A 25,499-nucleotide genomic window follows, 5' to 3' on the forward strand; every position below is an offset into this window, starting at 1 on the left:
GACCTCCTGAGGTCCCTTCCAACTTTGATATTCTATGAATCTATGAGGACTGCTCACCTCCTCCCCATACTGTGCTGCCCAGTGCAGCAGTCTGGGAGCTGACCTTGGCACCCCATTCTCCCAGACCTTCATAGGATTAATCATCAGAAGGTACTGGGGTGGTGTCTAAGAACAGAAGTTCTACTTCTCCTTACAGAGAGCCTGTTTTGAAGAAGTCTCAGTCTCCACTAAAACTGACCATTTCTGAGCCCTCGGGTCCCTTGTCGGGTATCAGTGGGGCTCCAGGTTCCTCTGGTACCAAGACTGCATCCAAAATCCTGAGTTTATCTAGGAGCCACAACTCCAAGCATACTTTGGTGCCTAAACCACCGTTGATTCTGTCTGAGCATGATCGAGGCCGCAAGGAAAAACACCCCACTATGAGCAAGGCCGTACCAACTTATACAACCCTTTGTACTGAGACATATGACTCCCTCAGTATCATAGAAATCTAAGCATTCCATACTAGACCCTCTTCAAGGCAGTCTGCATCATCAGTACCAAAGTCCAGAAGGGACCCAGTGAAACAGATTCCTTTCTGTCTTTTTTGACTCATCAGGAACCGCAGGAGTTTAGGTGTTCCAAAAGATCTGTATGTCTCCAGTGAACCAGAGTCTCCCGTTCTAAAGGTATTGAGTGCCTCTCAATACCAAGATTGTCATGGTTGCTGGAACTATAGATCTCTCCAGTACGGCTTGATTCCCCAGCACTTTTGAAGCCAGGTAGGACTCCCTCTCTGGAGATTGAAGAGGATAACTCATCTGGCTCGCATATCTCAATCCAAGGTTCCCCTACCTATCATTATAATGGCTCCCTACTGATTCCTACAGAGAGAAGGACTTCTCACAAGTCAGACATATTTGTGCTCCTCCTCCATGGTATGAGCATCAATGGGTGTCACCTCCAATGCCTTATGGTCCCATTTCCCCCCCACACACACACACTACCCTCGTGGTCAATATTGGGACACTTCGGCTGCCTACCCACAACAGTTGTCATGAGCTCCTGGCCTTTCTCATGTGGACTGTGGGGACAGGCAGTTTCCTGTTCCTATTGTTCCTCCTCAACCACCTCAGATGCAGGAGGAAACCTTTGAGGAGCAAGAGGTCAGAGCAAGCAGATAAAGAGACTACTCCACAAACCAGTACCTCATTATCCTCAGGTGAGGCTATGATATCTCCCCCATCCTCCTTGTCTAGTGACTTCAAGCAATTCCAGTGTCATGACCCACGGGTCTCAACCAAAGTCCACAGGGTTCACAGGAGCCAACCCTCTACTTGGCAGCCTGCTGCCAACTGCTTACCCAAGACCCATGAAGCCTAGCCCCAGTCTGTGGCTCCATCCCTGATGTTGAAAGTGATGTACAAGATCAAATAAAGCAAAGCCAAGCTCATACTAATAGCTCCAATGTGGCACAGACAGTCTTGGTACCCTTACTGGACTCACCTTGCCATTCCACACCTCCCTTCTCAAGACACCACTTCACGCTCTCCATCAGAATTTCGGATTTCTTCACCTCAAGGCTTGGTTACTCCCTGGCTCATGGGATTACAAACTTCCTGTTCCACTTACCTTCAGAAATGGAAGATTCCACTACTGGTTTGTGCTCTGGCATCTTTTGTCCATCCATTCTTCCCTCTCATCTGTTCTTGACTATCTGTTAGAATTACCAGATGAGTTTAATTGGAGTACAGTTGGCAGCTTTCATGGCCTTCCATTCTTCCATTTTTTGGGGTTTTAGGTGTTCGTTCACCCCACAGTGATCAGATTCATTAAAGGATAAATCGCTCCTTTGCGATTTAAACTTTGTTCTTAAGTGCCTTATGAAACCTTCCTTTGAATTGATGGCCACCTGTTCACTTCTTCACCTATCAATGAGAAAACCTGCTTGGTGGCCATCACTTCTGCCTGAAGAGTTGGGGAAATAAGGGCTTTAATGGCAGACCCTCCCTTTACAGTTCTTTTTCTAAGACAAAGTTTCATTATGATTGCATCTTACATTTTTACCCAAGGTATAGTCTGAAGTTCACATTAATCAAGTTATTCAACTCTCTGTTTTTCCCCCCAAATCCACACCATACCAGGGAGGATGCAGCTTTCCATACTTCGGACATCAGAAGGGCATTAGCCTTCTATTTCGACAGAACAAAATCATTTACAGAATCTACTAGCCAGTTCATTTCCTTTGCTGAGAAATATAAAGGAACTGCAATCTCCACCCAAAGACTTCTGAGGTGGATTTATAGTTGTATAACTTCTTGTTATGAATCTGCTGATGTACAACCTCCTTCTAGGGTGTTAGCTCTTTCCATGAGATCTCTGATCATCTCTGTAGCACTGCTTAAACACGTTTCCATTGTTGAGATCTGCAAGGTTGCTACTTGGTCCTCAATTCATATCTTTTCCAAGCATTGTGCATTAGTTCACTCTCCTAAACCAGATATTGTCCTGAGGACTGCAGTATTGTCTTCAGTACTGGACTTGCCTCCGAAGCTACCTCCTTCTGCTGAAAATACTGCTTGGAAGTCACCTGAAGTGGAGCACCTAGAGGGAGACTACTCGAAGAAAAAACAGAGGTTACTCACTTTATGCAGTAACTATAGTTGTTTGAGATGTGTCCCTATGAGTCCTCCACTACCAGCCCCATTTCCTCTCTGCTTTGGAGTTTCCTCTGTGGGACTTTGTAGTAGAAAAGAAACTGAGAGCAGTTTGCCCACATAGCCCTGTATATCCTTGGTACAGGGCATGAAGAGGTGTAGGGCGCATATGTGGGCTGAATAGGCACTGCTACAAAAAATCTCCAAACAGAGGCATGGGGGACATGTGCACCTGATACAGCACACCCTTAGAAACACGCATATAGAAGAAATCCAGTTACTGCACAAGGTGAGTTACCTCTGCATCCTGAACTCTGCTCTAACAAATCAAAGGGCAGCAAGATGCTAACATTAGCAGTTAAGAAGACAAATACATTTCATGTGCAAATTAGCAAAAATAAGGCTAATCTTGGAGTTTGTCACTCTAGCTACCCACATAATGCACTCTCTTTACTGGACAAGCAGTTCCAGCCTTTCAGGTGTGTAATGGGGTTCACTACACACCAATAGGGCACCTCCTCATGACTGCATCTGGGGAATAGCTCTGCCTTGTCTGACACCCCTTCCCATGTTTAGTTCACACTCCAGAGTTGCAGTGCTTCTCCTTTGTGACTCAGGATGCTCCCTCTTTGTGGCTTGGCCCTCTAGCCAGCTCACTATAGTTTTCCCCTTCCATAAAAATCTCATTGGACTGGCTGATTGGGTATGATTCCCAGTCCTCCAGTTCAAGACAATGCCATTTATCCAGTGGCAGGTAGGGACCCTGGGCCTGCCCTCTACTTCGGGTTCCAGCCCAGGGACCCTCAAATCAGCAACCAAGGTATGCAGTGTCTCAAGGCTTGCTGTCGTTTCTCTGGATGTTTTCCTACCATGTCTCTATCTGGCTTCTGCTCCATCACCCTTCTGGGTAAACCCTTCCTTCAGGGCTAGGATCCCAAGGCTTCTACTGGCTCCCTGGGTTTCCTCCTTTCCCTCTTTAAGCCCAGAGAGTGGCTGAAAGCTTCCACACTGCAGCATCTTCTGTCCTTGTTTCTTGGCCTTATACTAGCCCCACCTGCATGTGCCCAGCTGGGCTCCAATGAAAGCTTGCCTATCAACCCTAATTTTCTCTCAGATGTGTCCTCACACGTTACTTAACCCCTCCTGAGCCTGTTAAGCCTTTCTGGGCTAGTGTGGGGTGAATACCCCATCATAAGGGAGAATTTAGGTGATCCATAGTGCTTCTGCAGCTGTCTACACAGGGATGAATTGCACCCAAAAGGAACAGTTATGTTAGCTGTTTATATTTGAATTGGAATAGTTTTACTAGATGATTTATAATTATATACCAAAAGTCGATAAACCTGTTCTGGAAAAAAACATTTAAAATGCAGTTATTTTAAGAAGAATCTTCCCTCTCCCCTGAAAAGCTTTTATTTTATTTTATTATTGTAAGCCTGCTGATCAGGTTTAGAATTGGTACTATGTATTGCTCTTCTAATATACTTGACTCTTACTGAATATACTTTATCTTAAGGTCCTTGTGGTCCAGGCTGTCAGACCAGACAGACTTCAGAGTTCAATGGCCGTTTTTGCATGTAAAGCCCTAGGTAAGTTTGATGGGTTTTGTAGCATGTCTTTTTTTCTGCAGTATAAAATATGTGCTCTTCTTATTTTACAGTAGCAATCTATGTCTTAAATCTTAGAATTTAAGAGCACAGTAGGATTTAGGTTTGCTTATTTCTTTCTAGTATATAGGTATTTTTTTTAATACAAAAGGCTAATAATTACTTTTTTGTTTATACTGTGTTTTTAAAACACTAGCTACAAATTTAATTACTAAATTTGTTTATTCTGCTCTTCTTTACTATTACTGTACTTCTACAGGTTCTTTGGAGGGGAAGGCAGCTGATTTTGTGTCAGTTTTATTCTGCAGTATTTTCCTGCAGCTTTAATTTTCCAAAACTGAGTGATGTAGCTAGGTCAACCTAAGTTTTAGGTTTAGACCAGGCCTCAGTTATGTCTGAATCTGAGACATGTCATAGTCTTTGTTTCTGACATATGAAACTCAGCAAATTCATAGCCTTGCAGCGCTGCTCACTCAAGACTTGCTTTAGGAGTCTGACAACCAGTCAAGGTGTATACACAGAAGAGGCATTATTATTGAGGCTGCCATGCTAGGCACTGTATATTTGTGAAAGTCACCCTTTGCCCTAGTAAGCTTACACTCTAAATAGGAAAAAGATGCAATATGTGATGCAGAACACAAGATGGGAGTGGGGACAGTAGCAGGAACACAAAATTGCATATAATCTTAAGTGTACAATTTGGAGTCTTCCAAGCTTTCATTAACAAGAAAAGAGGATGAACTGCTAGTGAATCTCTAACAGTCAATTTACTTCCTTAGCTGTTATCACTAGGCAGTTTACCTGGGCGTCACAATACTAACAGGCCTTGAGAAGGGATTTGAATGAACACCAGGGCAGTGGCGGTGCAACCCATTTGTGCAGGTTGTTCCACACATAGAAGGCAGCATGGAAAAAAGTGTTTGTGAGGGAAGTAGACAAGCAGATGAAAAAGGCTGCTGTTATTGGTAGGGGCAAGAGAACAGTTTACGGCGTAGTAGGATAAGAGACTGGATAAATAGCAGGGAGGGGCTAAATTGTGAAAGATTTAGAAATAAGGACTAGAGTTTTTGTCTGATGTGAAGGTAAAAGGGAGCTGGTAAAGGGACTCAAAGGCTGAGGCGTGACATGACTGAAATAATGCTGCCAACATTTTTGTAGATCAGCATTTTGCATGGACTGGTAATCAGCAGTTTGGAATGTCAGTCCAGTAGCTGTTGAGCTATATCTAAAAAATACAGCAATGCCCTTCATTGTTTTCTCAGTTTCTGTGAAAGGCCTAACTATTGCCTATTAATACATGTCATAAATATAAAGGGAAGGGTAAACACCTTTAAATCCCTCCTGGCCAGAGGAAAAACGCTTTCACCTGTAAAGGGTTAAGAAGCTAAGGTAACCTCGCTGGCACTTGACCAAGATGACCAATGAGGAGACAAGATACTTTCAAAGGTGGCGGGGGGGGGAAGGGTCCTCTCTGTCTGTGTGATGCTTTTTGCTGGGAACAGAGCAGGAATGCAGGTCAGAACTCCTGTAAAGAGTTAGTAAGCAATCTAGTTAGATATGCGTTAGATTCTGTTTTGTTTAAATGGCTGATAAAATAAGTTGTGCTGAATGGAATATATATTCCGGTTTTTGTGACTTTTTGTAACTTAAGGTTTTGCCTAGAAGGATTCTCTATGTTTTGAATCTGATTATCCTGTAAGATATTTACCATCCTGATTTTACAGAGGTGATTCTTTTACTTCTTCTTTAATTAAAATTCTTCTTTTAAGAACCTGATTGCTTTTCCCTTGTTCTTAAGACCCAAGTGTTTGGGTCTGTGTTCATCTATGCAAATTGTTGAGGATTTTTATCAAGCCTTCCCCAGGAAAGGGGGTGTAGGGCTTGGGGGGATTTTGGGGGGAAAGACATTTCCAAGTGGGCTCTTTCCCTGTTCTTTATGTAACACTTTGGTGGTGGCAGCTTTTAACCTAAACTGATAAGAATAAGCTGAGGGGGTCTTTCATGCAGGTCCCCACATCTGTACCCTAGAGTTCAGAGTGGGGAAGGAACCTTGACAATACACATCAACAACAGCTTGTTTCAACCTGTAACATTTTTAGATCATGAAGAACAGCTTGGCATAGTTAGTATAAGTGTTCTCCGACTGGTTTTTGAATGTTATAATTCTTGACGTCTGATTTGTGTCCATTTATTCTTTTACATAGAGACTGTCCAGTTTGACCAAAGTACATGGCAGAGGGGTTGTTGGTGAGTATTTGCTTCAGGTTGGGGGGCTGTCTGTAAGCATGGACTGGCCTGTCTCCCAAGATCTGTGAGAGTGATGGGTCGTCCTTCAGGGTAGGTTGTAGATCCTTGGTGATGACCCTTGATGATGATCCTGAAGGACGACCCATCACTCTCACAGATCTTGGGAGACAGGCCAGTCCTTGCTTACAGACAGCCCCCCAGCCTGAAGCAAATACTCACCAGCAACCACACAACAGAACCACTAAACCAGGAACCTATCCTTGCAACAAAGCCCGTTGCCAATTGTGCCCACATATCTATTCAGGGGACACCATCATAGGGCCTAATCACATCAGCCACACTATCAGAGGCTCGTTCACCTTCACATCTACCAATTTGATATATGCCATCATGTGCCAGCAATGCCCCTCTGCCATGTACATTGGTCAAACTGGACAGTCTCTACGTAAAAGAATAAATGGACACAAATCAGACATCAAGAATTATAACATTCAAAAACCAGTGGGAGAACACTTCAGTCTCTCTGGTCACTCGATTACAGACCTAAAAGTGGTAATTCTTCAATAAAAAAACTTCAAAAACAGACTCCATCGAGAGACTGCTGAATTAGAATTAATTTGCAAACTGGATACAATTAACTTAGGCTTGAATAGAGACTGGGAGTGGATGTGTCATTACACAAAGTAAAACTATTTCCCCATGTTTATTCCTGCCCCCCTCCCACCACCACCACCACACACACACTGTTCTTCAGATGTTCTTGTCAACTGCTGGAAATGGCCCACCTTGATTATCACTACAAAAGGTTTTTTCCCACCCGCTCTCTTGCTGATAATAGCTCACCTTACCTGATCACTCTCGTTACAGTGTGTATGGTAACACCCATTGTTTCATATTCTCTGTGTATATAAATCTCCCCACTGTATTTTCCACTGCATGCATCCGATGAAGTGAGCTGTAGCTCACGAAAGCTTTTGCTCAAATAAATTGGTTAGTCTCTAAGGTGCTACAAATCCTCCTTTTCTTTTTGCGGACATTCTTTTAAGAAATTTATAATTATCATTCCTTGTTTTAGCATTTACCATGATCAAAATGTGAAATACCAGCTTATTATTAATACTTATTCTTACACATAAGAAGTAATTTTCCAATTTAGAGATTGACTGACTGGGTTTAAGCATGCCCACAAAGGTCACAGAAACAGCTAATAAGCCAAAGACCATGGTGCCTTCCAGGCTCCTTGCATATAAGCTTGGAAGCTCAGATGCAGCCTACATCTGCTACTTCTTTGCCATTGTGAACAACTATTCACAGTAGCTGTGCTCTGAGCATGGAAATTTAGGCCTCTGACCCATGTTTGTTGGGGGGTTTTTGGTGACATTATTGTTTTTCTTTGTCTTGCTTCCTCTCTGTGGAGATTAGTCATGCAGTCGAATCCTGCTCCAAGAGAGCAAACAATGCCAGTATCTTCAATTAGAGGGCCTTAGGCTAACCTGTGAGAGGTCACTACTGGCCAAGTAGTGTCCATCATGACAGTAAATGGACAGACTGAAGCCAGCTCCCCGGTGAAAGTGAAAGCTCCCCAGTGACAATATGTTGGCAGAAGTGCCCAGTGTGGTTCTTGGCATGAGTGGAGCAATGTCCACCAGAGACCAGGACAAAAGTCAGACCTCGACTTTGACCCAATGTTATCCATCGTGAGCATGAGAACTGTTGTAAAATTTAATCTGCTGCCCCCACCCTCCACCCTGGTAACTCAAATTTGGCTGTTCAATTCTTCACTCTGACAACCCAGAACTCTTCAGGGATGTTCCATCATGCGGTGGATAGGCATTCTGATGCTGAAATTCCATCTGCATTTAAGTGAATGAAGTAAAAGCAGAACTTCTTCGAATAGTATCCCTATAAGCATGTTCCACTGTAGGTGTGTCTGCATCCCTGTGCTGCTGATTGGAGAAATTTGGTAGCAGTCCATCCTGCCTATGCTTTCTCTGCTCCCCTCCTCCCAAGAGGCTACCCAGCGTGCAGGGCAATCCCTCATCAGTTCCTTCTAACTGCCCCTGGCTAAAGACTGAGCTAGAGCTGTCCATGTTAACGCCCTTTACTAATTTTAGCTTCCATTGAAGCCTTTTTTATTTGTTACTTCCTTTGTATTGTTGTTTGGTCCTGCCTTTAAATAAATACATAAATAAAAGAAGGAAGGGCTTGCCTCCTGCCAACACCTGTCAGGGGGAACCCCCTGGACAAAGGTATGCCTGACTCCCCGGTCTTCAAAAAGTGCCTCAGTTGCAACTAATCTATCCCAGTGACTAACGGACACCTGCAGTGCATTTGCTGCCTGGGAGAGAAGCACATTCCACAAAAGTATGGCATATGTCAGCAACTGAAGCTCAGGTCCAGGAAAGACAAAGAGCAGAGACTCAAAATCCTACTCATGGAGTTTGCCCTTCAACCCCTGGAGTCCCGGTGGGAAATCTCACCAGAACCCTCTACTTCGAAGGGGGGGTGAGCCGAGAGAGACAAGCCACTCACATAAGGTCTCTAAGAAAAGGTCTGTGAGTCCCCATGTCTAGCTCCATCAGTATCATCGGTAGTGATGGCACCGAAGCTGTCTAAAGCTGGTGCCCAGGACATGCACGCTACCGAGCACACAGAGCAAGTTTGGACTGCCCAAATATCCGATGGGTCCGGGCAAAGAAGCACCAGTACCATGGGGGCGCGAAAAACATAAGGGATCTGCCCTGGGGAAGGCTTTGTTGGTACGGCCATCGGCACTGGTACCAACCCTGGTGCACCTGGCACCAGCAGACCTCACTGCCAGGTCCGCATCTCCGAACCCATCAGTGCAAGCCTTTTGGCCCTAACAACCACCTCTGGTACCAACACTATCTGTACAATGGCACTGAATCTGGTGTCAGCAGCTATCTTCTCCAGGATGGCATAATGTTCTGCAGAGGTATGTACAAATGCCCAGGTAGCTGCTCTGGAGATTGCTGATATAGGGATATCCTTGGAGAAGGCGACAGAAAAGGAAACCAATCTTGTAGAGTGCGTACGTATTGAAAATGGGGGTACTACATTATGCATCTGGTGAGAGAGCTTGATATAGTTCACGACCCATATGGAGAGCCTTTGAACTGAAATCACTGCACCTTTTGATCTATCTGCAACAGAAAGAAAGTCTCAGAGATTTTTCTGAAAGCTCTTATTCTGTCCAAATAGAATGCCAGGGCTCTCCCACTCGTTGAGCATATGTAGGATGGTTTCCCTATTATCTTGATGAGGTTTAGGGGAAAAGGTTGGAAGTGGAATAAGCTGATTTATATGAAAAGCGGAAGTCACCTTGGGAGTGAACTTCGGATGTGGTGAAAGAGTGATTTTGTCAGAGAAGAACACAGTGAAGGGGGGTTGCACCATCAGGGCCTCTCTCTTCCATATCCTTCTTGCTGAGGTCATGGCGATCAGGAACACGGTCTTCATTGAAAGATGAGTTAATGAAGAAGTGGCCATGCATTCAAATGTTGGTCTAGTCAGTCCTTTTAGCATCAGGTTGAGATCCCATTGAGGAGTGGGAAGTCTGGGTTGGGTAAAGGGGTTCATTATGCCCTTGAGAAACCTCTTTGTGGTCAGATGAGAAAAAAACGATTATTCTTCTACCTGCTGGTTAAAGGTTACAGTTGCTGCTAAGTGAACCTTTAGCGAGCTGATAGAGAGACCCGATTTCTTGACAGTCAACAGATAGTCCAGGACCACTAGTAGAGTGGCCACATTCGGGGTGACTTATTGTTTTAAAAAATCTGGCTAAAATGGAAATACAGTTTTTAAAGAGGCTTGACATTAATTATCTACAGCTTCATTTTCTTTAAGAAGGCAGTAATGGTATCCAGAAATAAAATAATATGTATGCTAAGCAGCACATCAGAATTCATTATCACAGGCACTTTCCTAAAACTGAACCACATTGGAATTCTTTTGGTCCCCTTGCATCTAGGTAAATCATAATTATTTGCTAAAACAAATATAATTAAATCTGCTATTTCTGTTTGCAACTATAAATAGCATTAGTCTGTTGTATATTGTTAACATTACTACCCACAGATCCCTGATACAAGGGATTTAAAAAATTGGGCCATGCTTACTGTTGGCATAAATTGGCCTAGCTGCATGAACTTTAAAACAGAGCTGCTGTGAAAAATTGTTCACTGACTTCACTGGACCCACACCAATTTCCACCAGCAGAGAATTTGGCTCATTATATCTGGAAGTTGTTGTGTTTAGATGTCAGACTTTTTTCTCCTCCCCTGTTTTTTTCTTTACTCAGGACAATTTTTCAGAGATAATGGCTCTGTATTTTTGACCTTTGAACTTTTAATTGCCTCAGCCTGCAGCACCACAGGCAGATCTGTATTATGGGCTTTGGGTTCCGTATGCTATTTTTGCTCCTGTTGTACTTCCTCTGATCATCATACAACTTCACAATGGCTATGTAATCCCTCAGCACTGTGGCTCCAAATTCCAGTTTTTCTTTCCATTTTTGTCACGTTTGCAAACTGAGCACTTGAAACTTTTGTAAAGACTTACTAACCTGGTGATAGTCTTAGATTCTGGGTTCCTGGAATGTCCATCTCCGCTTCTTGAAACCTGTAAAAACTAATATAGTCTTTTTCAATGACACTAGTATGAATGGGAACAAATTGAGTTCTCTCTAAAGCAATCTCTTACAAGAATCCTGTGAGGTTCCAAAGGTGAATACAAAGGTCTTCAGTTCACTTCTAGGTCAGTACCCCCTTCCAACTCTATGACCATCCCTCATAACACCATGAAGATAGTTAATTGTACCCTCTATTGGATGTTTGAAATTGTTGCCCAGTTTCTCATGGTGACCATTCACTTAGCCTTCTTTCCAGAACTATGCAGCTCAACTTGTCACACCCATTTGACACTATAATTTCAGAACTTAGTTCTCACCACAGTGAGATGAGTCATATGTTACTTGTTTCAGGTGTCAGTTTTATCCTCTGACTCAGCATTTGATAGTGCTCACATCAAAGTGTGATCTTGTACCTCCATCTTTCATTATTCTATTAAAAAGCACTGTGGTGGGCTGTAGGTATACCTCTTGGAGTGCATCCTTCTTCTTATCAGGAGACATTGAACTACTTCACAAAGCATATTTCCAAAAATGACACACCCTTCTTCGATTTCCATTGTATTCTCCAATTTCTGTTTTCTGTTGAATGCCATTGTGATTGGCACAGTGTAAGAAAATGATAGAGCTAAGGCTTATCATTGGAGTGAATCCATTTGGAAATAGCTTCATAAGGGCTGGTTCACTTGGGGATTGTATAGGGACAGGGTCCTGAGTTGCCTAAACCAACATGTCTCCATAGATAATCTGGTAAAGTCCAATTTGATACTATTGTGAATACTCATCAACCTGGTGACTGGTGCAAAAAAAAGACCTAGAACATTGGATCTGCTCTGTCCTAGGCAGCCATACAACCTCAACCAGGTCTGTTCCTTGCTGACTCGGTCACTGTGCAACCTGTGCGGGCATTGCTTTTCTGAGCACACTTATATAGTATATGTAAAATTTCCTTCTCAACTGGTGAATCAGTCTTCAGTCCTAGTAGGATTCCCTTTGCGTTGCCTCCAAGCTCTGATAATAATTGAGGTGGTGGTCTTTGCACTGCTTTTTGACCAGCGCCTGTAGTTCTCCAGAACTCTGGAATCCAACCCTAAATCCCATAGATGCCAGTCTCCAGGAGCGGGGAGTACATCTAAAGTAAGGTTTCATGCTGTGACACTTGGTCTTAACAAAAGTAAAAGCATATCTTCAACCTTTTGGACCTATCGGGTGGGCTTTTGCAAAGCTAACAAATCACACAGAAGTGGTAAGTGGTGTATGTTGCTGGAAAGCAAAGAATGAAAAGCAATTTACTCCTTTTGAAAGGCAAAGCTATATGTTCCTGGGGAGAAATTAAATTATCTTCTCTGAGCTGCTGATCTTCAAATGAAGAAAATTGTCACAATGGATTGTCTTAGCCATCCGTCGTTGGCCCCAGGTGAACAGCATTTGAAGTTTTTCACTGAATTTATCATCTGCACGGCATACAGTCAATAGATTTTTCTCACATCAAGAAATAATACAAAGCTTCCTTACATTTTCCCCCTATAATTTTGACCCTTCAGTGCTGGACTGGGATGCCTTCTTCTGGAATTGGGAACAGAATATCTATTCCCACTTTCACAGCCTTGTTTCAAGGATTTTGAAGAAAAGCAGACAATGCCAAGCTTGATAACCCCAGGTGAATATGGATGCCTTGGTTCTCCCAGCTCTTGAACATCGTAGTGGAGCCTTGGCTGGTGTCTTCTTCTTTCCTGTTCAGGTAGATCATTGAAATGTCTACCATTAGGTTAACTGTTACTGTAGGAGTGCTGTTTTTGTTTTATTTAATTAGCAAAAAGTGATAAAATAATATTGAAGGCTAATGATTTGCCAAACATCATTCCTTTACAAGATGAAAACATACAGGATGGGTTAACTTTTTAAGTTTTATTTTTAAATATATATTTTTCTAAGGTTTTTACAATAAGTTGGTGGGAGGGTACACTTTAAATGGATTGGTTCCATGAATGAGTTTTGTACAGTGTGTATTAGACTGCCTTTGGTTAATATTGAATTATTTTAGCTTATTACAATAGCCTAGGTAATTATTACTTATTTAGCATTTAATTCTCACCTATTCTGAGGAAAGAAATAGGCTCCCACTTTGAGAAATGAGATAGCTTTGTGACTTTCATTTAAGGTATTCTGATGCTACTAATTAAGATACCTTCTCAGTACTTCTGTTTCTTGTCATCATCTGAACATGAATAGCTGTCACTTAAGTTCTTTTTCAGTGATTTATTTAACTTTGTTCCTACCAACCTCTTGTTTTTAAAAGCAACTCTATCAAAGCTGGTAAGCCTGAAATTATCTCTGCCAGCTTTGCTTTGGTACATGTCATGCAGCCGCTTACTTGTGAGCTGGAAGAAAACTGAATCTTACAGGAATGCTTCACTCAGGGCGAAGACGTGAGTTATTCCCATGATCTAATGGTATCTCTAGGAAACTAGGAATATATCCATATTGCACTCATAGTTCTTCACACTGCTTATTACTTCTGTTACATTATTGCCTAGTTAGGATCAAGGCTCCATTGTGTTAGGGACTGTACAAACACAGAATAAAACATAGTTCCTGGTCTGAAAGGTAATGTTGGAAAAATCAGTATCAAAAAATAACTGGCCTGAATATTGAAAGCAGAGAGTGGTTTTTCAAGAAGGGTGGTGATTAGTGGGCTACCACTGATAATTAGGCCCAGTTAAGTTATTGTAGGTATTGAAAACTTGATATAGCTTATAGGGAAGAAAGACTGTAACTCACTATAATTTTTGAATTTCTGTATGAGTAGATGTGGAGAATATTAACCAATTGAAATGAGTATACAGTCAGTAGTCATATGCTATAAATCACTGTATAGGAGAAAATTGTGGTGGTTGTCGAATATGGAATTCAAACACTTTGACACAGTGCTTTTCAAAAGCTTATCCCTGAGGAGGGAGGGATAGCTCAGTGGTTTGAGCATTGGTCTGCTAAACCCAGGGTTGTGAGTTCAATCCTTGAGGGGGTCGTTTAGGGAACTGGGGCAAAAATTGGGGATTGGTCCTGCTTTGAGCCTGGGGTTGGACTAGATAACCTCCTGAGGTCCCTTCCATCCCTGATATTCTATGATTCACTCCAATGATAAGCCTCTGTTCTTTCATTTTCTTATACTGAGCATGCTGCAACAGATGCTGAGCAGGACTTACCCTTCAATTGCAGCTCTGGTAGGCTACAAACAAGGCCTTGTCTGGCACCTGAACTGAGAGCTGGGAGACTGCCCAAAGTTGGTGTTATAGGACCTTCATGTATATTCTGGGGTGTCTAGTAAAATTGCTTTTAACAATTTAAAGCACTATAGAATATAGGCTTCTAGACTAAAATGAGGTAAATATGTTTAAAAATTTGCCCCACTCATTTAAACTCAAATACATTTTTAAAATGGTTTAATGTTTGACATGGAGCATAGCTGTTGATTTGTCATCGTAGGGTTTCTATAGCACCTAACACCTCAGTATCTTAAGCCCAGTTCAGTTTTCTTATGAGATGCAGAACTTGCAAAGCCAATTTACAGCAGCCTCATCAGCAAAGTGTAGAGCCCTCAGTCCACCATCAAATCTGGTCAGAGGGCAGTCATCGGTGTGTGACATTGTCTGTCTTTGGCCACAGCTGAATGAGGGATCCTTTTGTTGGACCAACGTGTGCAGGCTGGCTGCATATTAACCCTTCCCCAATCAAAATCAGTTAAGAAGGGATTTGATGAGTGGCATAGCAAATCAAAGCCAGGTACACATATGGTCAGGATAGTTATAAGAGACTGGTTTCTGACGTCAGCTGCAGACCATTCTTCATACCACATAGACTTCACAGAGAAATCTGGGCAGGACAAGTGGGCCCACAGTGAGTGCCTTGATGACAAGTGCGCTCTTGGGTGGTTGAAGAGGACTGTGTATAGTGGTAGGCTCGGATTTGCCCTGATCTTCTCAACCATTCTGGCTGTAGCACTCTCACAACAAATGTGTGGAGGAGTGATGTTGCTTAACATGGGGAGTCATGGTACTAGTGTGGGTCTAATCATCCCAGTTACAATGCACACGATTAAATGTAATTTTGTGTCAACCAGCTTGACGTGAGCTGAATGGAGCTAGATTGGAGCACTGTATTTTGGTGCAGAGTAACAGTAGGCTAAACTGGGTGATCGGGTAGTTTGAGCGTTTGTTCCCTAAGAAGTGCTGGCCAGTTTGCTAAGAAGGTTATTGTGTGTCCTCACCTTAACTGCAGTTTTCCTCAAGTGGTTAAGATGTGTGAGAGAAATGCATGGTTGCCAAGCTCAGAATTATCACTGAAGCATGTGGTTAAATCCTTTTTACATCAGTGAGTCTTCAGTTATACACATAACTGTAAGCATGTACTTAAATGCTTTGCTGAATTAGGTCAAAGTGCTCAACATCAAAGTGACATGCTGCAGCAAATTATGGATGAAATTCATCCTGGTGCAGCAGGCTTGTACAAGGTCATCCTAATCACTTAGGCTCTCAACACAAGCAAGACAAGTCCATAAGGTTTGTATGGTGGTACTGCCACAATGGAGTTAACCTGAGCCTATGTCAAAACTTCCTGTATTCTTTTACTCCAATTCTTCTCTTTCTATATATTACCTGGAAGATAAGGAGACACAACACTCTTGTCCTTCTCATTGATCCAGTTTAGGAGCATCAATTTTGTGCTTGGATCATATGGATGGGTCATTAGAGCATGGGTGCTTCTACCTGTGCTCCCAGATCTTTCTCATTGTAAGACCAAATATTTTCTATCCAAATAACTGAAGAGTCCCTATGCTAGGTGGTGTAGATCATGATACCTTATCAAATACTGATGTTGAATGCTCTAAGGAAGTGCAATCTCTCAAAGTTCAGCAAGGAAGTGTTATTCTCTGAAATCAAAGCAATTTCATTTTGGCCTCAATTAAAGAGTTGTCACATATCATCATTTCCTGAGATTGTGAATTTTGAAGAAGTCTTTTCCCAATGTTAGGGTGCACTTGGGAGCTGTTTCTGCTTATCATCTACAAGTAAATTTCATCTCTCTTTATCTCCTGCTGTTGTTACCGTGGAGACCAACCTGGTTTGTTGGTCTGGTGGTGGTTTGTTTTGTTTGGTTCTGAAGGTTCCAGATTTGATCCCCCCAACCTATGTGATGTCTGTATAAATGTGTAAACAATTGATTGCTATTGATAATTGCAGGATAAATAATGTGGTTCTAACATAGGCACATTTTTGTGATCACTAAGTTCAGTCACAGCAGCTAAGGCAGTCCCATATCCATAATAGCATCTGTCCTATTTGTATTAGAGGGGTAGCCATGTTAGTCTGTATTAGTGCGGGTTTTTTACCCATGAAAGCTTATGCCTAAATAAATCTGTTAGTCTTTAAGGTGCCACCGGACTCCTCATTATTTTTGTCCTATTTGTCTTTCTGTTTAATTTTGCAATATGAATTTGTTGTATTACAGTACCTTGTTTATATACCAAAGTGGGTCTTTTGTATGAATCAGAAGTTTTTTAAAAAAACCTTAGTCTTTTAGGAAATGATGTTTTCTTCCAACTATATATGTAGCTGGTTTATCTTTGAGTTGAAGGAGTTTATTTCTAAGGAACATTCTATTCTTTATTGTTGCTTTATTTTCTTAATATTTATCCAATTGCAGGAATAAAAGAGTTGTCCCCACCACCTCTGAATCTAAAACGTCTGTATAAAGAGACATTGGAAATTGAGCCCATCTTGATAATTATTTCTCCTGGTGCTGATCCTTCTCAAGAACTACAAGAACTTGCCAGTGTGGAAAGACATGGAGAGTGCTACCACCAGGTTGGTCTCAGATATGCAAAATGATACAATATAATGTTTGTGTCTAAAATGTTACAATGGTCATAGCAGTGTTTTTAATTTCTATTTTTAACTGAAAAACTTAAATCAGAAATTTAAAGTAATGTTCAGTACTACTCGTCTTCATTTTCTTTAAGAAAAATTCTGTAAAATAGTTTGAGAATCTTAAAAACTAGGTATTACTCAATTGATAGCTGATAGTAGTTTTTGTACAGTACTTTACTCTTTCAGGTCTGCCCAGTAGATCATTCAAGATGGCTTCTCTGAAGAAGCACTTAGGTTCAAGAGGTGCATGTTTTGTGACAGCATGAAGTCTATCACTGACCAGCACAACAGATGCTTTCCTGCCTGCGTGAAAGCTGAAAAGGTCTCCACATGTTGTCTGAACTGGTCTCCACATGTTGTTTGCTCTACGCTGCATTTAATCACAAAAGGTCAATTGATTTGACAAAGGAGTCTGAAGATCATTTTTCAAGAGCAGGTCTCATCAGCCCATCCATCAGCACGATATAGCCTGACTCTGGATTGCATCTGAATAAACAGACGACTCCAACCTTCTCTAAGCCTCTCGGTTTCAAGTACAGAGAATATTTGGTACCATTGAATGCAGCTCTTAAAAAAATGCCCAGTAAGGATGAGAAGGACTCATCTTCAAAAGTTAGCTGCTTAGAGCTGACCAAGATTAGCTACAATTGGGTCCATGATATGTGTGTAACCTGACAGCAATTAACCTTTTAAGGTCTTCCCATAAAACTGATGCACTCGTCCCCAATGGGTATTTGAATATGAAGTACTCCACTTTGGATTTGAAGCAATCTTCCACAACTCCTCTGATAACAGCATAACAGGATAGGGGCAGTTTAATCTTGCCTCTCAGCAGTCTTCGAATTTATACCTTTTTCTCTACTGAACTCTAGTGTGATCTGTCCCTCCTCTCATACTCTAAAGATTCAAGTCTCTCTGGGATCCCATCTTGTTATTAATATCTACAAGGGCAGCTTTCTCTCTTTTCATCTTCTGACACATCTGACATTAGTTCTGTGTGATTAGCTCCAAGAACGTTCCTTCCCTCTTGGCCATCCCATATAACATTTTGGAATGATATCTGGACAAAGAGTAAGGGGAGTACTTGTGGAACCTTAGAGACTAACAAATTTATTTGTGCACAAGCTTTCATGAGCTAAAACCCACTTCATCGGATGCATGCAGTGGAAAATACAGTAAGAATATATATATATATATATACCACTTCTAGGTCTTTAATCAAGAATACACTTCGTATATAGCTATTTCACTATTACATCTTTATAGTCAGTTTTCCCCTGTCTGTGTGCGTCTTTCACACAACATGGAAGAGTATCTTTTTGTAAATATAGGAAAACATGATTGCAAAACAACAAAAGGTCGAGAAGTGGCAATACTATAACAAAAAAACTTCAAAAACAGACTCCAACAAGAAACTGCTGAATTGGAATTAATTTGCAAACTGGACACCATTAAATTAGGCTTGAATAAAGACTGGGAGTGGATGGGTCATTACACAAAGTAAAACTATTTCCCCATGCTTATTTTTCCCCCTACTGTTACTCACAACTTCTTGTCAACTGTTCGAAATGGTCCATCCTGATTATCACTACAAAAGGGTTTTTTTTCTCTCTTGCTGATAATAGCTCACCTTAACTGATCACTCTCTTTATAGTGGGTATGGCAACAACCACTTTGTTCGTGTTCTCTGTGTGTGTATATATGTATATATATATATATATATATATATATATATATATATATCTTCCTACTGTATTTTCCACCGCATGCATCCAATGAAGTGGGGTTTAGCCCACAAAAGCTTATGCTCAAATAAATTTGTTAGTCTCTAAGGTGCCACAAGTACTCCTCGTTTTTTTTTGCTGATACAGACTAACACGGCTACCACTCTGAAATCTGGACAAAGAGTGACATTCTTATGGTAAATCTACTGGAGGTTGTCCTATTTAAAAAGATTAGAAGAGAAGCACTAAGTCTCCAAAATCATCTTCCCCAAACATTCCACACAGGAGACAGAATCTCTGATTTTTTTATTTATCTCGTAAATCATCTCTGAAAGCTGAAAGAGTAATTCTGAATCAATGGTAAAAGATAGGGAACAGACCACTGAGGGTTTAGCATTTACTTCCACCTCACCTGATAACTTGATCACCTTTTCCTTATCTCCTCCTGATTATTCAAAAGCATTCCAAGATAAGGTATCAGCTGTTTGGCTTATACACTGGACATCCCTGCACCACCAGTCCAAGAGAAGGCCCTCAAACTCTTTGATTTATTCGAACTCAAGGATAAAAAGCACAACAACTCTTCCATCAATAGTTGTCTACTGGAGTTAGCCAGAGAGTCATGGTTCCCCTTACCTGTTTCATCAGTGACAAGCCAAGACAGACTTTAGTAGCTCCCTCAGAAGCACTTTAGCATCTTCTTAACCTATCTTGCACCAAGTTCCTTGTTATTTGACAGTCTTTGTTAGATGATAGGGAAGCTTGGTGGAATATTCGTTAAGAGTAGCGTACAGTGCATCTGACACAGATGCCTATTCCACTAACTCAGCAATTTCACTGAGATGGGGAAAGGGAAATCTTGTCTTCATACATTGTTCATCAGAAAGTTCAGTTTAAGATTTTTGATTTTCCATTTGGAAGTCCTAATTTATTTAGCAGCTGAACAGACAGCACTCTTAAGAAAATGAAAAAGACAAGGTCCTATGTTAGGTCATTTGTATCTCCCCACTCTTCTCATAGAAAGAAAACATGCTTGTTTCTGCAAAAAGAAAAGGAGTACTTGTGGCACCTTAGAGACTAACCAATTTATTTGAGCATGAGCTTTCGTGAGCTACAGCTCACTTCATCGGATGCATACCGTGGAAACTGCAGCAGACATTATACACACACAGAGATCATGAAACAATACCTCCTCCCACCCCACTGTCCTGCTGGTAATAGCTTATCTAAAGTGATCATCAAGTTGGGCCATTTCAAGCACAAATCCAGGTTTTCTCACCCTCCACCTCCCCACACACAAACTCACTCTCTAGTCTCTAAGGTGCCACAAGTACTCCTTTTCTTTTTGCGAATACAGACTAACACGGCTGTTACTCTGAAACCTGTCATGATGCTTGTTTCTGCTATCCCTTACCAGTTTTACACTGATGTAACTCTATTACCTTCAATATAGTTATTCCTAATTTACATCCATGTGAGTAGAAGAGAATCAAGTCCATCTTTTTTGCTACCAAAGGTGGCATCAGTAATCTCAGTACCAGCAGTGTCACACTATCAAAGTTCAGTGTCTAACAAAGCAATTTGTATGTTGTTACGAATTATACCTGATAGGACATGCACACAAGTGCTGCGAATTATACCTGGTAGGACACGCACACAAATGCTACGAATTACACCTGGTAGGACACGCACACAAATGCTACGAATTATACCTGATAGGTCACGCACAGTTCGAATCTAGGCTGAGGCACATAAACAAAGTCCACAACTGCAGAGTTCCCAAAAAACACCAAGTTTATTACACTCGAGCGTGGTGCCCTCCTGCTAGCCAGGAGGGGGACCCCGAATACAGATTATACAAAGGTTATATACTTTTTAGCAAAGCATGTTGCCCTCGTGCATCAGAAACCTTAGCCAATAAACAAACCCTTTTCTTATCTTCCACCTATCCCTGCTTGGTGCATTTCTCGTGCTAAACCAGTATGTTAATTACACAGCATGGTCCTAAAGCCATGCATCAGTAACTTTTATTATCAGGATAGGAGACCTCACATCAAAGGCCAGGAGATAGGGAGTTAGGGACTGACAAAAACCAGATACTGGGAGTCAAGGCAGGCTGGAGACGAGGAGGATTTTCACAGGAATGCAGTATCTAAGGAACACTCCTCCTGGTGCAAGATGTGCTTGCTTTTAGACAGTGGTGGGCCCCAAACCAAAATGGAGTCACATGTGCTAACTTTTCCTTAACAATGTCAACCTAAAAGGGAAAGAACATTGCCATCACCCAGCACCATCAGCTCTTTCAGTACCAAGCACCGATTTTGATATTTTGGCTAGTGAGCTCCAGTCCAATCTTATGCAAAGACCTATCTCCGTTTTAATTACATTAGACCAATGGTTCCTGTAGATCATAAAGGATATACCATCTAGATCAAATCCCTTTCATCTTGTCCAGAATGCTCAGTTCTGTGTGTTGATGCGTGTACGCTCCCTAACACTCAGATGTTTGCAATGTTTGGGAGATTCGTGCAGTTTGTTCTAATCCTACAATGGGGATCTTCAAAAGCAAAACATTCAGAGAATTCTAGTTAGTGTTTTGTTTTCACTATTGAACAAAATATTAAGGCATAACAAATTCCCAATACAAATGTATTTCTTTTTGCAGGTTGCCATGGGTCAAGGCCAAGCTGACTTAGCCATTCAAACTCTAAAAGAATGTGCACGCAATGGAGAATGGCTTTGTTTGAAGAACTTGCATCTTGTTGTATCTTGGCTTCCTATTTTGGAAAAGGTGAGGATAACTGCATCAGAGTCATCTGCGTTATTTCAGAAACATCTGGCAACTTCTATTCTAAGTATGCAAAGTTGATGACCGGAAAACAAGGGTCTGGAACACAAATTTACAGGTTTCCTAGTCACCAGTGTGATTACATGTTTGAAATCAAAGAAAAACACACCTCGTTTGATGCGTTTTTTACTTTAATTTTCATTGAGTTGTAGAAAATGAACTATTTCCTTAGAGCCCTATTCTGCCACCCATATGATGAATTAGTACTTAATTATTTGAGCAGTCCTGTTGTGACTCATACATGCTTGAGAATGTGTACTGCTTAAAGCAACAGCATCAGCTCAGAATCTAGTTTTTTTTTTAAATTAGTTAAGTACTGTACCTGCCCCTGAGTCTTCCTGCTGGTTTTTGTTGTTTTGCAATCATATTTTCCTATATTTACAAAAAGATACTCTTCCATGTTGTGTGAAAGACTCACACAGACAGGGGAAAACTGATATAAAGGTGTAATAGTGAAATAGCTATATACTAAGTGCTGTGAAAACTACAAAGTAAACCAACCTGAAAAAAATGATTTTCTCCAATCTCTGTCAATTAATGTAATCCCAGATGTTGCTTGCAACAACAGTAGGTGTTTTCAAACAGAAGTATGATTTTAAGTTGATAGTATTCCTTTAAACTCTTACTGTTCTGAAAAATCAAATATTCATAATTTTAATAGAGTACATCTCCTTTTTTAAATAGGAATTAAATACTCTTCAGCCCCAGCCTAATTTTCGTCTGTGGCTTACTGCTGAAGTTCATCCAAACTTTGCTCCGATTTTGCTTCAGTCAAGTCTGAAAATAACATATGAGGTAAGATTTCTAAGGAACGTTTTTATTGAATAGCTCCAAACAAGTACTCATGAGAGATGAAACAACAGGCATATGTCTTATAGAAGGAAGTTCAGCAAATTGTAAGTAATACAGAATAAGGGGATTTTTTTAGATTTTGTCATTTTTTTAAAATATGAATGAAACACATTGGTATTCATTTACCTTAGGATATTTGTAGTGATCATTTGTATGATCATGTATGAGAACTTGCTGATCCATGAAATAAAATAGTTGTTTATAAGACTTCCAGATTTTTTCCCCAAATTGGACTTAGAAAAATTAACTTTATTAAAAGATAGCATAGTGAACCAGTGGTTACAATATTGAATATATGTTTAAAAACATAGCTGATTTATTTCAGAGTAACAGCCGTGTTAGTCTGTATTCGCAAAAAGAAAAGGAGTACTTGTGGCACCTTAGAGACTAACCAATTTATTTGAGCATGAGCTTTCGTGAGCTACAGCTCACTTCATCAGATGCATACCGTGGAAACTGCAGCAGACTTTATATATACACAGAGAATATGAAACAATACCTCCTCCCACCCCACTGTCCTGCTGGTAATAGCTTATCTAAAGTAATCATCAGGTTAGGCCATTTCCAGCACAAATCCAGGTTTTCTCACCCTCCACCCCCCCACACAAATTCACTCTCCTGCTGGTGATAGCCCATCCAAAGTGACAACTCTTTACACAATGTGCATGATAATCAAGTTAGGCCATTTCCTGCACAAATCCAGGTTCTCTCACTCCCTCACCCCCCTCCAAAAACCCACCCCCATACACACACAAACTCACTCTCCTGCTGGTAATAGCTCATCCAAACTGACCACTCTCCAAGTTTAAATCCAAGTTAAACCAGAACATCTGGGGGGTGGGGGGGGGTAGGAAAAAACAAGAGGAAATAGGCTACCTTGCATAATGACTTAGCCACTCCCAGTCTCTATTTAAGCCTAAATTAATAGTATCCAATTTGCAAATGAATTCCAATTCAGCAGTTTCTCGCTGGAGTCTGGATTTGAAGTTTTTTTGACAGGCCAGTCCTTGCCTACAGACAGCCCCGCAACCTGAAGCAAATACTCACCAACAACCACATACCACGCAACAGAACCACTAACCCAGGAACTTATCCTTGCAACAAAGCCCGTTGCCAATTGTGCCCACATATCTATTCAGGGGACACCATCACAGGGCCTAATAACATCAGCCACACTATCAGAGGCTCGTTCACCTGCACATCCACCAATGTGATTTATGCCATCATGTGCCAGCAATGCCCCTCTGCCATGTACATTGTTCAAACTGGACAGTCTCTACGTAAAAGAATAAATGGACACAAATCAGATGTCAAGAATTATAACATTCATAAACCAGTCGGAGAACACTTCAATCTCTCTGGTCACGCAATCACAGACATGAAGGTCGCTATCTTAAAACAAAAAAACTTCAAATCCAGACTCCAGCAAGAAACTGCTGAATTGGAATTCATTTGCAAATTGGATACTATTAATTTAGGCTTAAATAGAGACTGGGAGTGGCTAAGTCATTATGCAAGGTAGCCTATTTCCTCTTGTTTTTTCCTACCCCCCCCCCCACCCCCCAGATGTTCTGGTTTAACTTGGATTTAAACTTGGAGAGTGGTCAGTTTGGATGAGCTATTACCAGCAGGAGAGTGAGTTTGTGTGTGTATGGGGGTGGGTTTTTGGAGGGGGGTGAGGGAGTGAGAGAACCTGGATTTGTGCAGGAAATGGCCTAACTTGATTATCATGCACATTGTGTAAAGAGTTGTCACTTTGGATGGGCTATCACCAGCAGGAGAGTGAATTTGTGTGGGGGGGTGGAGGGTGAGAAAACCTGGATTTGTGCTGGAAATGGCCTAACCTGATGATTACTTTAGATAAGCTATTACCAGCAGGACAGTGGGGTGGGAGGAGGTATTGTTTCATATTCTCTGTGTATATATAAAGTCTGCTGCAGTTTCCACGGTATGCATCTGATGAAGTGAGCTGTAGCTCACGAAAGCTCATGCTCAAATAAATTGGTTAGTCTCTAAGGTGCCACAAGTACTCCTTTTCTTATAGCTGATTTAAGCAAGCAAAAATGTGGAAATTCAGACTTACGGCTCTTACATTATCCTTATTGCATCCTATTATGCCTGGGTAATGTCGTTGCCTCAGAACAATGCATGATCATACGGAAGTTTCTATAGAGTATAAGCACAAACAGAAGAGTTAACAGAATGAAAGATTTATTTCTGAATTTCTTTTTTGTTTTTATATTTTATGGCAAGAGTGATAACTTCTTAATGTTCCTGCCTTATAAGCTGCTCTTGATACTCTGTATCATGCTTTACATCATATTGCATAATATGTTTTTTCTGAGTCTGCAGTCTGGTGGTTTAGTTCCTATTTAGTGATCTCTCACAGTATCCAGGGATGATAATCTTTCTATGACTCAATCTGTGACAGTGCAGACACTGTTTTCTTCTGAATTGGTTCTGTTAGGTAGGATGATGTTTTTCTCACTCTCTAGGTGTCTCCTCTTCTTAGAATTTCAAAAATTATGTAAACTTTTATATCCAAAATCAATGTGAATAGGTGGGATTTATGCCTGTTGCAATATCTTAAATTCTTGCCTCAAGAAAACGTTGTAATGGAAAAGGCAACAGTGGCAGCCATACTTAAAGTTAAGAGCCTCTGCCCAAGGGTGTGTATTTCACCTAAAACCCATCAGGTGGAAAATATAAGTTCCACTCCAACTGCCAGTGCCACAGCTCCCTGTTAACACTTTTTCTGTTCATTCTTTTCTAATCTCAGTTAGTCAAGGTAGGATCCACAGAAGTCGCTTGCCAGACCTTTTGCTTTGCTGCTTCAGCTTTTTTTACATGCGGTTTGACTTTGGGTAATTTCACAATATCATTTATTGCTCTCTAGCTTTCAGTCATGCCAAGTAATCAGTTTTCAATTGGTGCTGAACCTCTCGTCTCAGGCTTAACTGGTAGCTTCTTTCAAAGCTTTGGTTGTTTTCTCTGAGCTGGAGTAAATTTG

The 25,499-nt window shown here is 41.2% G+C and overlaps 1 protein-coding gene across 2 annotated transcripts in view; it reads left to right on the forward strand.

Moving 5' to 3' along the window:
* The window catches only part of DYNC2H1 (dynein cytoplasmic 2 heavy chain 1), a 397,803-nt gene that overhangs the window by 218,305 nt on the left and 153,999 nt on the right, over positions 1–25,499 (forward strand). For both annotated transcript variants that reach the window (XM_077805779.1, XM_077805787.1), the window contains exons 75-78: positions 4,153–4,225; positions 16,842–17,002; positions 21,455–21,580; positions 22,322–22,432. In XM_077805779.1, coding sequence (XP_077661905.1) covers positions 4,153–4,225; positions 16,842–17,002; positions 21,455–21,580; positions 22,322–22,432 — 471 coding nt within the window. The remainder of the gene's footprint in view (positions 1–4,152; positions 4,226–16,841; positions 17,003–21,454; positions 21,581–22,321; positions 22,433–25,499) is intronic.

The sequence above is a fragment of the Eretmochelys imbricata genome, chromosome 1 (assembly GCF_965152235.1).
Source record: "Eretmochelys imbricata isolate rEreImb1 chromosome 1, rEreImb1.hap1, whole genome shotgun sequence".
Taxonomy (NCBI): Eukaryota; Metazoa; Chordata; order Testudines; family Cheloniidae; genus Eretmochelys; species Eretmochelys imbricata.